The sequence below is a fragment of the Cebidichthys violaceus genome, unplaced genomic scaffold (assembly GCF_023349555.1).
Source record: "Cebidichthys violaceus isolate CVI_PGR_0920_01 unplaced genomic scaffold, fCebVio1.0.p SCAF_4, whole genome shotgun sequence".
In the NCBI taxonomy this organism is placed as follows: domain Eukaryota; kingdom Metazoa; phylum Chordata; class Actinopteri; order Perciformes; family Stichaeidae; genus Cebidichthys; species Cebidichthys violaceus.
The window spans coordinates 15,307,557-15,324,870 of record NW_027176594.1 but is presented as its reverse complement, the minus strand read 5'-3'; the positions used below and the strand labels follow the sequence as shown (position 1 = coordinate 15,324,870).

The window sequence follows — 17,314 nt, the reverse complement described above, 5'->3', positions numbered from 1 at the left end:
CGGTATTCAAGTTTTCTTCAATACAGCATGATGTTCATTTAGTAAATTATGGTCCCATTTAGAGTAAAATAGACTATAAAGCAGGCTATGCTTTAGGAGCGTGGCTACCTTGTGATCGACAGGCCGCGACCACGGCATTATCTGGTCTGGGAGTTTTCTGTGTTTACGTCTTTAGACAACTTTAACCCTTTCACAGTGGGTTTTAGTTATTAGTTCAGTTAATTGTTCAATTTTTTGTCGCCAGAAGATGTCTTATTAAGCATCTGGTTGTACTTAGCTCCACCCTCTCGTGTCACTGCTGGTTGTAGTAAAACAAGATGGCGACGGTCAAAAACCACGATGGCAAAGGCCAACAACAAAGATGGCAACTGCCAACAACTAAGATGGTGGTGTCCAAAAAAATCTAAATGGCGACAGCCAAAAGTTAAGATAGCGATGGCCAAATGCCAAGATGGGGACAACCAACAACCAAGATGGCCATGGCCCATGGGCAACAATCAAGATGGCGTCGTCTAAAAACTAAGATGGAGACTGCCAAAATGCAGAGCACAAGACTTCAAAACGGCAGTCCACACACTAACATAAGCATAACCTGAATTTCTAACCGAACTGACAACGGTCAAGTTGCATTATGAGTAATGTAGGCACCAGGTTTCAACAAGGAGGTAGATTACATTTATGTTTTAAAACTGTCCATCATGAGCCTGTCAAAATGTTAGGAGACCAATACAAAAAAGAAATGATTGTGTGTATGAGTATGTGTGTGTATGTGTGTGTGTGTGTGTGTGTGTGTGTGTGTGTGTGTGTGTGTGTGTGTGTCTGTTTGCTGGGGTGCAAGTGTGTGTGTGTGCGTGTGTGTGTGTGTGTGTGTGTGTGTAACTGTGATTTATTTCCTGTGATCAGCTGAACTTTGCTCCCTGACTCAGTGTCTGTCTGTTTGGCGTAATGTACCTGACCCCGAGGTCACACACTGTCTAGGGGAGCTGAACCACTGTGTGGGTGTGTGGGTGTGTTTGTGTGTGTGTGTGTGTGTGTTTGTGTGTATGTGTGTGTGTGTGTGTGTGTGTGTGTGTGTGTGTGTGTGTGTGTGTGTGTGTGTGTGTGTGTGTGTGTAAAAAAGGAAGAAATACAAGGAGAAATAAAAGGAGTGAGTGTAAGTGAGTATGTGAACTGAGGGAGATTAAAAGTGCATGGATGATCGTGGTTTATCGCATCCCAAAACAAACCAGCAGCCCCTGGGTAATAAAAATGTACTATCTGTCATAGTAAATTACAAATATTGGTCTTCCCCTTGCTGCAGTCTCCTGATTATGCTCAATGGTCTGCCTCTGACAATTATGAAGCCATTAACGCTGTGTGTGTGTGTGTGTGTGTGTGTGTGTGTGTGTGTGTGTGTGTGTGTGTGTGTGTGTGTGTGTGTATGTCTGTGTCTGTGTCTGCGTCTGTGTGAGGGAGAGAGAAAAGACTCTATGGCTGCTTGTTTGAGGAAATATGCTGCTGTTTTTTTTTTTTATGGCCTTGAAGGCTCCAGTGCCTTACAGCTTCAGCCTTGTGGGCTCTGAAGACATTCAATTCACATGTTTGCTCCGTCTGCTGTTTCGGACGTCTTTGACAGAGTGCGAAGAGAGGAAGAAGAGAAGACATCGGAGGGGAATTAAAGATAAGTTATAGAAAAGACAAAAGCCAATTTAGCTCTAGCGTGCATCATTACCGAAGCATTCAGCACACACACACACACACACACACACACACACACATTTTGGGTTTTAGGGGCAGCTCCTTTACAGGCCACCAGATGAGGAGAGGATTATAAGAGGCCTTAATGCCAATCCCATCCAGCATGTCTGCTAAGGAAGACCATCAACCGGATACAGGGGTCCTAGGAGACAGGATTAGGAGAGGGAACATACACACACACACCACAGGCTACAGAAACCTCTATTAAGACCCTGCAGGGAACATCATTCAGGACATACAAACCAAGTCCCATTTCAGTCTATTATGATTCCAGCACTAATGACTAATAGAGTGGTGGCTTTGTCTCACACGATACTCCTCTATGTCTGCATACACCTCAGTGCTTATTTGTTATATTTATATATATATATATATATTTTATATAATGAACAGTAAATCATTGTAATGCAAAATGTGTCGGACAGCTGTTGGTTTCAAGTGTGTGCAGCATTAGATTCCACATTTGGACAAAATAATAGAAACACTCTATATACTCTATCCACACTATATACTATTGCATTACTTTACATTGTAAGTCTGTCTTAATGGTGTAAAATGAAACAATCCCACAGCACTACAAACTGTGACTTCAAAAGAGACCATGGACTTGAATCTATATTTTACAACATTATAAGCCTAAAAAAAGGCAGCAGACGTAATTATGTATTGCACATGATTGCATTGTATTTTACAGGTTTGTCCATCCCCATTAATATGAATATTATAGAGAGACTGTATGAGTCACAAAACACGCAATATAATATGAGTCAACATATAATAATATTATGATGTCACCCTATGGGGACATAATAGAACAGGTCCAATTGACCCTTCTCTAAGCCCTGCCCCCCACTGGCAGAGCTACCATGGAGCCCACACTGTCACTAACTGCACTCCCTGAAGAAATATGATCTAACTTTTGGAAAAACCTAAAAAGCGATTTCAGAGAGAAGCATACAGAAGGGTCTACAATATGTGTTTGAACGATATATGCAGGATGTCAAACTGTTTCAGCGGCAAAAACAGATAAAGGTAGAAACTAAAGCTACAGATCACATGATCCACACATCACCTGGTGATCGAGACAGAAAACAATGGAATGAAGGAACAACACTGTTCCTGTAAAACTGGGTCTTTGTTCATTGTTACTGTCATTAAAGCAACATGTGTAAACATTCAGAATACCTTGAGTAGATAGCATAGCATAGAAGAGCTAACGCTAGTTAACGATGCGTTAACGCACTCTGCTAATGCTAGCTTCACAGGTTTTTAATGTAGAAACGTAACATGCATGAGAGTCTATGGAGTAGAGCCGGATTGTCAACCCGGTGGGAAGATGCTAAGCCATGATTGGCCATTCTGCGTTCGAGGGTGGGACTTATCAAAAGGGTCAATTACCCAGGAGAAACACCCTACGAGTCACACTTAAAATGGACAGTATAAACAAGCCTAAGGATTTTGTCTGACAAGATTCTCCCTGTAAGCTTCAGTTTCAGTTGTATTTTATGTTTTACTGCGGCCTACCGGAGCTCCATGATGGACCCGTTGAGGTCCCCGCACCCCAGATTGTGAACCACTGCTCTATAGGGCATGCTCTTCGGCGCCAGTGTTGCATGGAGCCATGGCCACAAGTAAAAAAAAAAAAAAGAGAGAGAAGGAGGAGGAGCAGGAGGAGAGGTGAGGGGTGGCAGCTGAGTTGCATGGGATGCTGCTGCTGCTGCTGCTGCTGCTGCTGCTGCATAGGCTCCATCGCTCCATCCCTCCCTCGGAGAGAATGGGAAAAAAACAAGGAGTGGTTATGTGATTCCCCACAAGCAGGAGGAGAAGAGCACAGGAGAGAAAGGACTAGCAGGGGAGGGAGGAGGAGTTGGGGGGGGGGCGTTTCCCTGCACAGCATCGCCTATTCTCACACTTCAGCATGGATACAATGTGTAGCATTATGGAGCGTCTTCTTCGGGGGGAAGCTGACATAAAGGTGGACGTGGCGGTAAGTTGAATATATAATTTTTTTTCCTGCTGCTACTTACCATGAAAAAAGCGACAGTTTCACATGCGCGGCGTCGCTCGGGGTCCCGTCACTTTAGACTGTCCGTCCTGATATTTAGAGATATTTATATTCATTCAAGTGAGGGGGAAACAGGACATGTCGATTTAAGCGCCACAGGGAGCCAGCGCGTGCAGCTATACGTGCACGGCGCGGGATTAACGCCCCATCAATTCCTCGTCGGGCACGCTTTACGATCTGACAAGCAAACAGGTCGGTCCCATCAGCATCACTCCCAACTAAAGTTCCCGTTGAATCACTTGACGAGTATTTGCACCCGCACGCAGCTGAACCAGCGGCGTGGCAGCTCCTCTCTTTTTTTTTATTGTAGCCTGTTAATTAATAAAGACAAATTTGGTTTTGAATCTCCTCCACGCTCCCTGCAAAGGGTTAAAGATTCAATTCCCCCACGCTTGCCACTCTGGAACTGGGTTCTCCTTGTCAGTGGGAGCGGATGTATTTACAAACAAAGAAAGCTTAATATCCAAGCCTGTCACGTAGAAGACAGGTGCTGGGCTATCTGCAATTGTACAGTGTGTGTGTGTGTGTGTGTGTGTGTGTGTGTGTGTGTGTGTGTGTGTGTGTGTGTGTGGTTATATGGGCTAGTAGGCCAACTGGAGCCGAAGCGTTCAGGCCCATGCAAAATTCAGAAAACCAAGTGTTTCTGTTAAGTTTGTCACTGAAACTTTGTCAGAGAGGGTCTTATTCTGCACTCTCTGAGCTGAATCCGTTGCCGCATGCCGTCACCGAGTCATTTATTTTTATTTCATTTATTTTTTGTCTGGGTAGTGACTATTAGACTCCACAGTGTAGCCAAAGTGACTGGAAAGACTCGCCGTTGCAGGCGTAAGCATAAACATCCTCATAACAGCGCCTTCGGTTCCAAGCAATTAAGCAGTAATGTGCAAAGCGGCAGCCCACCGTCCGTCTCCGTCTCCATCTCAAGTCTTCAGCCTCCGGCACAATGCCACTTGCGAGTGTGCATCCCGTCTGAAACACCAGGTACATTAAAGGATTGGTACGTCTGTTGCGTCAGACATTAATATCAAAACGCAGACTGATTGTCTTTCATTAGGGCCCCCCTCTGGCTGGAGCCAGTTCACTTTTTCAATCAAGTCAATGCAGGAAATGGATTTTACTTTGCAAATGCAAACCAGATGTCCTTCGCCCATGAAAATAAAGTTGCCATCCGGACTGCACAGCTATTATTGGGCATCGCATGTATAGTGGATGCAGGGTCATTTACATGACTTGAAAGGGTCATACAGGGCCTGGGCCGTAAACACACACACAAACACATTGCAGCTTTAAAAAAAACTACACTGAAGCGTGTCTTCAAATTAGACAGAGACATTCCAGTGACAGCGGGCAGAGAACCACCGGTCCATGCGTGTGGTCGAAGCGGGAAAGCGTGTATTTTTACACCAGATCTCTGACACCTATACGTGCGCCTCTTCACAGCTCATGGTGAGAACAGAAGACACGTCCACTTGAGTTGTCATCATCATCCACAGCACCAGACATGGACAGTTGGAGATGGAGGAGAGAGAGAGAGAGAGAGAGAGAGAGAGAGAGAAAGAGAGAGATAAGGAGAAGGGAGAGGAGTGTAATGAGGGAGACGAGTGTCAAGACCTCTGGACGTCTGGAGTTTTCTGGCACTTCCCTTACAGGAGACAGTGGGTTAGGAGAGGTAGCACAGGTGTGAGTGAGGCGAGAGGGAGTGTCAGTGGCAAATGGGACTTTTTGTTTTGTTTTTGTGAGTCTGATAGGAGAAGGGGGTTACACACGAGCTGATCTGAGTACAAGGGAAGCAGTGGGGTGAGGGGGGGGGGGGTGAGAGGATGAACACGAGGGCGAGAGCGGGTGAGACCACCGAGGGATCACCATGATGAGAGAGAGGAAAAGGTTAGAGGGGAGGTGTGGGTGACTCTCCTCCCCTCTTGTTCCCTCCTCCTCCGCAGTTGATTGACAACAACTGTGTCCCTAATTGGCAAGTGTGGATGAGGAAGAGTCGGGCTTATCCTCCATGGGACAGACCGGGGAAAAGAGAAAGAGTGTGCTGGGAAGGGGGGGGGGGGCATACAAGAGGAGTCTTACCAACAATCAGTGAGTGAGGAGAGAAGAGAAGAAGAAGAAGAAGAAGAAGATGGGGAGAGAAAAAAAAGGAATGGAAAATGGAATGAAGAAGGACATGAGGTGAGGAGGAGGGGCTGGAGGTGAAGGGCTGAACATCTGTTTGGTAATCCGTCTCTCCCCTCGGCGCCGCTGTGACACACACTGACACCTATTTGATAATTGGTGAGCCTGCCCCTCTCCCTCGGCGCTCGGCTAAATGGTTGCTTGATACCGGCGGAGAGCAAAGGGACTATAGCTGTCGGCGGTGCGGTCTGTTTACTCGGTGCAGCTTGTGTAGCGCGCTGCCTGCATGTGGCTGAAGCTTATATAGTCTGGTATATTAAGTCTCAACAATGAGCTTGACAGCGTGCGTGACACGTGTATTATGACCCCCACCCCCCTCCTTGAGCACTGCCGCTGCATTGTTACTCAAGGATAAATACCGTCTCTTTTGTGTCTCTTATCCCTTTAGGTGCTGCCCTCAAAAAGATTTGCCTCCACGCGCAGACCTCCTCCCTCCACCGCTGCGATCTCACTCAAGAGTGTAGGAGCTGAGGGGATGCACACAGAAGAAGAAGAAGAACAAAAAACAAACAGGAGGAATGAGCTCTAGAGAGACAGAGAGAGGAGATGGAGTGGAGGATTGTGGGCCTCTTTGCTCCGGTCTCGACCACGGGTATTCTTGGGTTGATAATACAGATGTGGATGTTATTGCTTGAGAATACGCGTAGTCGAGTGGAGGCTTTATCATCTACAGTGGACCCAAAAGCAGAGCTCCATTCGGTATACAGTGTACCACGGCATGAGACCAGGCAGACATGTGTTAATGTGTACAGCCAAGCTGGGCAGGTGACACAGTCATGGGGCGGTTATTAATTAAGCACCCAGAGGTGACTTTTTATGGGCTTTATTCTGTTCAATCAGAAAGGTTTTTTTTTTTAATAGAATGCAATCAGCGTGCCGGGTTTATCAACCATGTCAGTCTCTTACACCTGTGGAAGAAATGAGTTGGTTTCGCCGGCCAGGTTCAGCCCTCTCCTCTGCTGGGGAGGACTCGCACCGTGCCACTGAGCTAAACCCCCCCATGGGCATTAGTTTCGGAGAGCTTAACACCAAAGTCCCCAGACTCAGGCGTTAATTCCAAACCTTCTTGATTACATTACCCTTGTCAGTCAGTCGTGCTTACAAGTGAGCCCATAATCTTATCAGCTGATGAGTGTCTCTCACAGCCCCCCCCCCGCCCTGCACCAGACGTTTCCCCTCGTGCTGAGCAGAAATGTGCAATGTGCAAAAATAAATGTAATTGGCTCCTCGGACGCAAACGGGACAGTACATTGCAACATGTGCACAACCGCCCATCCCATCCCACCACGCTGCACTCTCCTATTTTTGACTCCCCGGCTCGTGCCGTAGAAATGTGTGAGAGTTTGATGCCTGTAGCGGCAACAGGAGACAGTAACACATGAGGACATGTCAAGACTCGCACCCTCGGCTGACATCTCAGCTTTCGGGCTCAGTTGACTGGCTGTTATGATGGAGACGCGCACACACACACACACACACACACACACACACGTATATAAATTGCATGATCTACATGCCAGAGGGGAAATTATGGGATTGATGGATCTTATGAAAACAAGCATACAGACAGATCCCCCCCCCCCCCCCCCCCCATATGTTTGAATATACACACACTCACACAGCATGGGTTCACCGGGTCCAGTATGCCAGTGGGGAAATAAGGGATTGATTGATTTTATGGGTAACTATTTTTAGTCAGAGTGATGGATGTTTATGTCTTTTATTGATCAAGTCGAGGTGTGGGTCTGAGATGTCGGGACGTGCACTGATTAATCAGGTGTTGGAATAAAACATCCCGGTTTATATTTTTTGGAGCATTAGCATTATTGCAAAAGTATTATAAATTAGAAAATCAACATTTCATTGCAAATTCAGCAATATATTAGCATCCGTTTGCAAATGTGCCTGTGATGAATTGCACTCTTCTCATGCACCACTCCATGATTTCTTACTACTGCGTAAGCAAATCGCTTATTTATTAGCACTGTGTGTAATTATAATTTATACAGATTTTCACACTGACGTTGTGTAAACTTGTTGATCTGGCAAAGCCCTTTCTCTGGTTTTGTGTGTATTTGTGTACACGCGAGTGTGTGTGTGTGTGCTTCTAAGCAACAAAATGACTATTGTGAGCACAGCTCCAGGTGCCTAGCAACCGAAATCGCTCTGTTTCCGTGGCAACCGTTGCTTCGCACCCACTGTGTGGGTGATTGGCAGCCTTGACAACGGAGACGGGAGTGACACTTGACCTCGCGTGCTGAATGGGAGGGAGAGAGAGAAAGAGGGAGTGGGAGGCGACGCTCGGGGAGACAGAGGAGACACTAAGTGATAATCATTCCCCATTGTGATCCTCCTCCAGCGGGTTTCGTAAGGCGTCGTCAATACCCCCCTCCAGCTGCGGTCCGTCGCCAAACACAGCACGCAGCATAGCGCGCGCATGCACGGACACTCTACCTGGGTGGAGAGGCCGGGCGGGCACTCCACATCTCATCTATTATCACTCAGCCCTGCCTGGTGCCCGGCCCCCGCTGCACTGTGTCGTCTTTCATTCAGCCTCATCCTGGGCTCCGCGGGCAGGAGCGGATGCCGGACTCCTGAAAAATGTGTCACGGCCACAGATGCCAACGGGAGATCAGAAGCCGCGTGCACCCGATATATTTTACTTTGGAACTGGCACTGCCTGGTGTCTTTGACCCCTTTCAATTGAAGTGCTGTACATGTGTTGTGGGTTTATGAGTGTTTATGTATGTGTGTGTGTGTGTGTGTGTGTGTGGTTCCCCCTTCCATTAACTAGCCGAGGGCATCTCATTTTTGTAAGTTTTCTTAAAACCAAAAAGTTCATGGCTGACTCCACCTGTGAAACAGTACAAACTCAAATAAAAAGAAAAACACACCTTTGGAAGTCACCAAGTGTGTTTTCACCTCATTCAACATTACTAGAAATTATATAATACTCAGCACAGGGTCATTTAAGATGCTTATTATCTACTGATACTGACAAAATGAGTGGATATGATTTTTTTTTAAATAAATTAATATATTATAATATTAATAAATTATTAAAGCTTAATTTCTTCAACAGTGTAATTAAACCTCAACTGTAATTCTGAAGTTGTCCCTCCATTTGTCACCAGCTGGTGGTGCTCAGTGCTGTACAGGATGTTTATGTCAATATCATCACTCAGTCCTTTCCCATTCAACCATTAAAAAAGAAAAGAAAAGAAAAAAAGACTTGCATTCAACTAAATCAACTCAAAGTCAAACAACCACATCTTCATCACAAAAAGAAAAGGCATGAAAAAAATCCAGTGTGTCAGTAAATCTACCCTCAAAGTGGCATTAAAACACAGTACATTAAGTTCATTATACAATGAAAACAAATAAAGGCATACTGATATCAAGTATTATTGCTTCTTTATTTCCAAGATCACACTTAGTGTATTACATTTTTGTAAAAAGCAGCCTGCTTTTCAATACTATCGGCTGCTGCGTAGGAAAATAAGCAGTCAATATCAACGTTTGATTTCAAGATAAGATTACACTATTCTGTAAATATGCACTTCATAATAAAGATCATTTGATGTTATTTTTTTGTGATTTTTTTTATTTGAAAAGGTAAGCCCAAAACATACAATCAAATGAAAAACTCAATGATTCAAGAACAATTCAAAACCTTTGGTTTTAGCAGCTAAGCGTAAATCTCACACATTCCCGTTCCTCTAACCAGTGGAATGACCCAATGTTGTGACACAAATGTCTTTATGAGGATGAGGACGACTGTGGACACGACCAGTAACATCATGCCTGAACTGTCAGTGTATGATAGATGAGGCAGGTCTCCCTCTTGTAATGCTACCCGAAAAGATTTAACTCTCTATTGATTTCACATTAAAATGCCAAGATGGGAGGGAGCCCTTTCACTTACATTACAGGACGCTTATTAAAAATACAAAAAAAATTAACAGTATCTATCAATTAAAAAAAAGTAAGCAGAACCCTGCAGAATAGCAGAATAATACTATTTAAAAATAGGATTTTGGAGCCACAAAAAAAAAAGAAAAAAGAATTGTATATTGAAAATAGAAAGCCCCGCTGAATGTCTGAAGACAAATCCGGTCACGTCGCAAATATCGAAACTGAAATTTTGTCGTGTCGCTGCAGTTTACACAAACTGTAAATGACCATATGGAAACCTCTGAACAATTAAAAGTTTCCTAAATGTCCTCTGACCAGCTGGATCCTAATGGGCCACGTCCTCATCCTCTTCAAGTTCCTCAAAGTCATCCAGCTCCACGGGGGCTACTGATTGGCTGATTCACAGGCATCTATCCAATCACTGTACACATCGACTGGCTCCGACAGATCTGAGGAGCAACGGGTTAAGGCCTCAAAGGGTTTTGTTGTTGAAGAGTAAGAGTCTGTGCAGGATGGTCACTACTTTGCAGCGCAATACAGATGTTATTATAATGTGAAATAAGTGTGCAACATCAGTCACATGACAACAGGTGGTTGTATATGGAGGGGAGACCATAACCAGCCCCCAAACTAATCGTAAAGGTGTGAGGGGAGGAGGTCTCCTAAGCCACGCTGGGCCCCTTTGTGGGATCCAGTAGAAAGTGCAAATACATTTTGTTTAAATACTATTATTAGAAGAAAAAAACATGAACACTAAAAGCTACTAAAATAATTGTTATATTTCCGTCATCATTTTGTTAAAGTATGTATGAATAAGGATACAGGTAATGGGGGTCTGGAACTCCTCCAAGCAGACCGTGCATGATATGATTCCAGTATTTCTGGTTCTCTCCCTGTTGATGGAAAAAGAAAAGAAAAAGTTTGGCAACAATCACCTTAAGAAATCAACGAATCAAACGTGTAGCAGACCAGCGTTTGGTGTCACTTTACGCACATTTTGACGTCACATGATTTCTCGTGATTGCAGAACGGACAGGTGAACTGAGAGTCCAGATCTCCCGTCATCTTCTTCTTCGGGGGGGGCTTTCTCTTTGACTTGCGGCGACCCATTGCACACAAAGTGAGTCGAGTCTGTGTGGGAAAGCGATAAAACAAGCAGCTTCAATAAGTAGACCACGTGCGACGGTTGAATAGCACCAAACATACAATCCCCCCAAAAAAGAGAAACTCTCGACTAAAAATCATCTCCAGCTGCTGCTCCATATTGTTAGCAACTAAAGTTAGCGGGCTATCGTTAGCATGTTTGTTGTTAGTCTCCTGCAACGTTACAACACAATCGCCTCGCGATCAAAAGGCGAGTTGAACAGACCACGTAAGAGAGCATCATTGGTTATGCCTCAAGTAACCGTAGCGATTAAACTTGATCGTGGTTGTTTAATGTTATCCAGTAATAGCTTAATCTTGTTTACCTTTGCTTTCAGAAAATACACGTTGCGGTGAGGTGGAAGAGGCTTCGTCAAAGACCCGGCACCGGCGACTGTGTTTCACGTTAAGTGATTGGAGGAGAGCATGTGCTTCACGGCCAGTCATTGGCTCTCTCGCGTGTCAGTTATGTTGATTGTCAGATGCCAACACCGGAAGTTAGCATCCCGCTGCTTCCCTTCGCATACATAACAATGGGATTTTTCCATTGGATTTTAGATTTTTGCAGAAAATAAACTATGTGCTAAACTCACGTGTATGATACTAAGACGTTTTGTTCAGCAAGATAGTATTTACAGATGAACACCAATTTAATGAAATTTGAAACGTGAACGCAAACGGCAGTAGTAACAAGCTAACGTTTGGCTATGAAGGAACTACACCACGGTCGCATGAGCGCGAGAGTGCACAACGAGTGGACTCGTCGCTGTGATGACGTTTAGTAGTCTCATTTAGCCGCTCGTTAGCAACCGCCCCCTTTAAGACACGTACAAGCTTTTAAAAACACGAGAGTGGTATTCACTGCCGTGTTTTATGTCGTAGAAAACATTTTTTAAATCCCTTAAGCTTATGTAAACCACATACCTTATTTCGGGCATCTAACCAAAAACTCATTCAAAAAAACTATTGACTTCGAGACAAGGGAACCGGAAGTGCAAAAATGCTAACTCGTGTAATAACCACAACAGCGTCCTAAACGGTACTAAGTCCTGCAGCAATCTATTCCCACGTGGTGGCGACAGAAGCCATCTCTCAGGTCTGGTGTGTTATCGAAAATACTCCCGTTATGTGTTTTGACATGTCCTGCGAAGTTAAGTAAACATTAAGTTAACTCCTTATACATCTTGGCTGTTAGCGTGGTTCAAATGGTTTTACTTTGTGGTGCGTCTTCTCTCCTCGGTGTTTGGTATTGATGTGGAATGATGACTTATAAACCACCATCACCTTGTAATCAGGGTCACTGAGGAGCGAGAAAACACTGGTTCCACCGTGTTAGTTAAGTCAAATTTAGTTCTTTTTTTAATGCTTAATTAGGTGGTTTAACCAATTTAGTGAGCTGTTTTGCTTAGCTATAAACTCAAGCAACGTTACTGTACTTGAGTGCAATTTTGAGGTACTTTTACTTTACTTGAGAATTTCCAATTTCCATTCTGCCCAGTGAGTACTTTTACTTTGATGCTTTAGGTATATCTTGCTGTTAATAGTTTTTATTTTTAACAGAACAGTATTGCCAGATATGAGCAGAGTTATGAGTGCTTCTTCCACCACTGATTGAGTACCACTAAAGAAAGTGAACACTTTTCAAGTCACAATAAAAAATATGAAATAAGTGATTCATAAGTTGGTAAATGCTTAAATACACTATTTATACGATTTGTATAATTACGTTCAGTAGGTGTGTAATTTGTCAGACAGGATTATAACAACGTTCATATAGGTTTCATGCAGAGTTATAGATATTCTTTATTTGACATAAGATTATTATATTCATCATCGACTGATCTGCTGATTATTTTTGCTTTATTGTCTTCGTCTCTAAAATGTCAGAAAATAATGATAAATTAGTTAGTTAAATAAATCACTCATGATTTTCCTAAACAACCATAAAAAAACATTTGCAAAAACGACAACATAACCATAATTTATTCTTTATGATGCCTGTATGCAAATTTCAAGTCATGTAAAACAAAACCCACAAAAACATGTAATGGTCATATATAAAGTTTGCGTTCCACCACACGTGTGTCCCTTAAACGTTGTTCCGTTTTGTAGCCGATGTCGGGGATGTGGACGGTGAAAGTGCTCAGCCTGGGTGTGGTGGCGCTCTTTCTCGGCGTGGAGCTGCTCGGCCGGCTCCTCCGGCGCCTCAGGCCCCCTGTGACCCTCAACGAGGTCCTCTTCTTCCCCTCAGAGGTTGCCTGTGTGGAGCATGTCTTCACTTCTCTGTCGCCACGGTGAGCGAAACATACTTGCTGCAGCGAGTTAAAGGAAGCTGTGATTTTTCTCTGTGTCGCTGTCAAGTGTGTTGTAATAATGGCCACTGATGCAAAAAGAAATTCACTGCCCCAAGATGCTTTCAGTAAGTGGATTTAGTCAGTGTAATCACCATTCCTCATCCCACTTGTTTTTCACTTAACAGGGTTGTTAACTGAATGTTGTTTTATTCACATAAAATAATACTTAGAAAACCAAATTTAAACATAAGTATGAACCACTGGGTCTATTTGCGTTTCTGCCGGCTTGAAAACTGCATTATTTCTGCTAAATAGAGTTATTGTAACGCAACAGTTGGTTTCCTCACTTTCCTCAGCACACCCTGGGTGAGCAATGTTATAATATATATAAAAGGGAAAGAAAAGCATGCCGGATATTGAGCACACTCTGCAGATGATGTGACAATAAGTACAAGTCTTATTTTCTCTTGTTTTCGTCTCCTCCAGCTCCTGTCTCTGCCCGTTGCCTCATGGCGCAGAGACGTCTCTGTCCCGTCTTCTCCACCGCATCCTGTCCACCTCCTCCTCCCTGGACCTGTGCGTCTTCGCTTTCTCCAACGTAAACCTGAGCAGGGCCGTGCTAGCGTTGCACGCTAGGGGGGTCACCGTCCGAGTCCTCACCGACAAGCACTACGTCGCCATCCCTGGCTCCCAGATAGGGGTCCTCCGCAAGGCCGGTAAGGGAAACAAATTTGATTATTTAAAAAAAATAAAAATAATTGTGAAGTATATAAACTGTGGGACTTTAACAATCACTGTGACGAATCACCCTTACAATTTCACAAAACGGGAGACCAGGGAGTCATTTTTAGCGCTCTTAGAGATAAAAAGTCACGCTAAACCTCCATGGGGTCGTTATTATGGACACATTTCTCCTGAAATACGGGAAGGAGGACTCTGGTCTCACTCAATAACAGGTTCCTCTGTCTGTGTTCCCGGACTATCAGTGTCTTTGTCAGTAAGTCCCACAGGGTCCCTGTGTGATGATAGGAACCGTCTGGGTGAACGGAGGTTTCCACTGCGAGCCCTCCTGTGAGCTCTGAAAGATTTTTGTGTCACACTTTCTCTCTCTGCCCTCTGCATTTAATAAATTACCGCCACTGTATATTGTTAAGTAAGAATTAAGTAAGTAAGAAATTGGCAAACAGGGCAGCAAATTTCATTAGGCAAAGTGTTTCTAAGTGTGTGTCGACTGCAAACCTCGTGAGAGCCAAGAGACAATCCACTCCTGTTTTCATACTGAATCTGTTTTGTCTGCAGAATCCGTTTTTTGTTATTATTATTATCCTCAAATAACTGAAGGTGACTGGTTTGCTGTCACCGGTTTGGGTTTGTCCAAACTTTTCCATCAGAAGGAGAATCTTCCGGACTGTCTGCGCCCTGAGGTCAAAACTGAAGAGATGTCAAAACTTTTAATTGCCAGGTGCACTTTCTCGTTACGGAAAGATTTCCAAAAAGCCAAAATGGGAATTTCACCCAGAGCGATTAGGGGGTCAAGGGGATAAGTTCCTTTGCAAGAGAAATGGACCGTTAAAAACACATGTCTGTTAGGTGTTTTTTAATTTCTTTAAAGGGGCGTGAACTTACCCTTTCAAAAGAGGATTTGCAGTCTCTCTCCAAATTTTGTCTGCACTCCAATGTAAAAATTCCTAGTGTGACGCAAACCGAGATCAAATACCCGAAAGTAATCTTTCCGTCTAAGACAGTTTCTACTGCACCCAACTGATGAGAATCAATTTCTGCACAAAAGATTAGAAAAGCATTTAGTGTTCGAACCATATTCCGTATTATAACCAATATTATTGTTTTTTTTTTTTTTTACTGTATAAGCTTGGTTTATGAAAAATAGCTTCTGCAGTTGTTTAGTAAGCTAATTTTCAGTTACAATATCATAAAATTCTTCAAAAAGCTGATAGCAAGAAATAAGTAAGTAATCATAATAACTGTAAGTACGCAATCAGCCCAGGTTTAAAGTTGATTGTCATATTTTTACAGCTCCTTTGCAGGTTTTTCCATCCTGTTGATTTCTTCTGCTCTGTCTGGAAAAGAGAAGAGAAACAAGCGTCCTATGGTTTTATGGAGAGGATGAAAACATTCATTCAATACAATTACATTTATTTTATATAGCCCAAAATCCCAAATTCCCCTCAGAGGGCTTTACAATCTGTACACATGCGACATCCTCTGTCCCGGGACCCTCACATCAGTACATATATGTGACCTTAAATGTTAAGTGTTGAGAGCTTTTGGTGAAATGACGTGTAGTGACCTGTGTAGTGCTTCCACATTCTCATTGGCGACATTCTCCTTCCTCTGCTCCCCGTCAGGGATCTGCGCGCGGTACGACGCCAGCTCCGTCCACATGCACCACAAGTTCGCACTGGTGGACGGCCGACTGCTTGTCACCGGCTCCCTCAACTGGACGCAGACGGCAGTGCAGAGCAACATGGAGAACGTCCTGGTCACCGAGGAGCCGGACCTGGTGCGACCCTTCATCGAGGAGTTCCACAGGTTGTGGGAGAGCAACGACCCGGCCAGGTGCCTCCGCCCCAAGTGACCAAAAGTCTGACGCCAGATCTTACGACTGACTGAATAGCCACGGAATTTTATCTTGTGATGTCGAGCTTTTGACTCTTTTACTTTAGTTCAGAGGACTAAAAGTGACAATGTTGCTGTTCAAGATGATGGAAAGTTTCATGTCAGTTTTGTTTTAAATATGTATCATAAGAGTTGTCCGATTTACCAGACTGAGTCTGCAGTTAAGAGTTCCTGTTTGGCTTACTTCTGTTTGGCACAGGCCTAAGATTTTTATTTAAGTTCATGTTTTTTTTATATTGTGTCACAGGTTTACAATAATTCTAGTTGCATTTATTTTTAAATATCTCCCCCGAGGTGATCAAATTCATCTTATTTCTTAATGGTCATAATGTAATAAATCTATTAGATCATACTTTTTCTCCTTTAGGACTAAAAGGATCATCTAGGCTAGTTAGGAATTTAAGTTTAATACCTTTTTATTTATAAAAACAACAATCATCCACAGCTCACCCAGTGTATGAGTCTGCTCTAACTTGCAGTGGCTGTATAAATCCAGTGTATTGTTTATTGCCTGCTACTGCTCTCAGGGACGAGGTTTTGCAGAGCACCAATAAAAACCCTCTTTCACACTGCAGTTTTGGCAGGTCTGTTGCATCACTGCCCCGCAGCTGTAGTTTCTTTTCTCTCTTGCACAAACATGATTTGCTTTGACTCAGGCGTTACAGCACAAAAACTTGCTGGTATTCTCAAAGCTTAACAATACCACCCTTTGAGGTTTGCAAAAACCCCAAGTAGAGCTGATCTGTTTTGGGCATGATTAATGTTCCTGGGTGCATGACTCCTCTGCATTGCTCCCAGTCAGGATGACGCTTGCTGATGAAGGCCAGGACCACTTGGGTTTAGTCAAGACTTGTTGTATTTCACCCATTTGCATCTCGTAGTTCAGCGTATGAAATGGCAATGTTAGACTTCAGGAATCAGCTGCTATATTTTATCCACGCTGTGAAAGTGATCAATTCAGCTGGGAGTCATGAGTTTTTGATGCGTTACTAGTGCGTAAAGCCTGCGCCGTTCAACACATATTACAGCAGGGCCGCCAGAAGTTTACTATTGAAACGGCATTAAGCGCGACAGAATAATTCCGGAAATGTGGTGATTAGACCTTCAAATTAAAAGTTTGGCAGGACAAACGCTCATGCAAATTGGGTCAATGTAGTTCCATACTGATTTCAAATTATTTTGATAAGTCACCTGATTTTATTGTTGTAATATGAAATACTTTTAATAATTGATGAATTGTTTAGATAATTTCTCATACAATATTGCCTAACATTTGATGTTACCAGCTATTTAAGTGGAAGTAATTGCTAAGTGTCTTAGATGGTCGGTTAAAACCAGCCATTTG

General features: G+C 43.6%; 2 protein-coding genes across 3 annotated transcripts; one reads left to right on the top strand and one right to left on the bottom strand.

The window, feature by feature from the left end:
* Positions 1 to 9,377: 9,377 nt before the first annotated feature.
* Positions 9,378 to 11,455, bottom strand: LOC137885199 (transcription elongation factor 1 homolog). Its single transcript, XM_068727359.1, has 4 exons — positions 11,365 to 11,455; positions 10,890 to 11,026; positions 10,718 to 10,788; positions 9,378 to 10,344 (listed from the first exon to the last, which is right to left on the bottom strand). Exons 2-4 carry the CDS (start codon positions 11,003 to 11,005, stop codon positions 10,280 to 10,282), a joined length of 252 nt encoding a protein of 83 aa, XP_068583460.1. The 5' UTR covers positions 11,006 to 11,026; positions 11,365 to 11,455; the 3' UTR covers positions 9,378 to 10,279.
* On the top strand, positions 11,105 to 16,543 carry pld6 (phospholipase D family, member 6). Of its 2 annotated transcripts, none has more exons than XM_068727357.1 (4): positions 11,105 to 12,134; positions 13,151 to 13,332; positions 13,819 to 14,048; positions 15,699 to 16,543. In XM_068727357.1, the coding sequence occupies exons 2-4, from the start codon at positions 13,154 to 13,156 to the stop codon at positions 15,926 to 15,928; spliced, it is 639 nt and encodes a 212-aa protein (XP_068583458.1). In that variant the 5' UTR covers positions 11,105 to 12,134; positions 13,151 to 13,153; the 3' UTR covers positions 15,929 to 16,543. The 2 variants fall into 2 exon arrangements, with proteins under 2 accessions (XP_068583458.1, XP_068583459.1); XM_068727358.1 differs by having other exon boundaries at positions 11,105 to 12,535.
* The last annotated feature ends 771 nt before the right edge of the window (positions 16,544 to 17,314 follow it).

Bases quoted from the DNA above. Each gene is read 5' to 3' on its own strand.
- LOC137885199 (XM_068727359.1), bottom strand. From the start codon at position 11,005: ATGGGTCGCCGCAAGTCAAAGAGAAAGCCCCCCCCGAAGAAGAAGATG. The intron at 10,789-10,889 runs GTGCGTAAAGTG...TTCCATCAACAG, and splicing joins AAATCATGTGACGTCAAAAT to GGAGAGAACCAGAAATACTG. The intron at 10,345-10,717 runs GTATCCTTATTC...GTTGCTCCTCAG, and splicing joins GTTCCAGACCCCCATTACCT to ATCTGTCGGAGCCAGTCGAT.
- pld6 (XM_068727357.1), top strand. From the start codon at position 13,154: ATGTCGGGGATGTGGACGGTGAAAGTGCTCAGCCTGGGTGTGGTGGCG. The intron at 13,333-13,818 runs GTGAGCGAAACA...CGTCTCCTCCAG, and splicing joins TTCACTTCTCTGTCGCCACG to CTCCTGTCTCTGCCCGTTGC. The intron at 14,049-15,698 runs GTAAGGGAAACA...GCTCCCCGTCAG, and splicing joins AGGGGTCCTCCGCAAGGCCG to GGATCTGCGCGCGGTACGAC.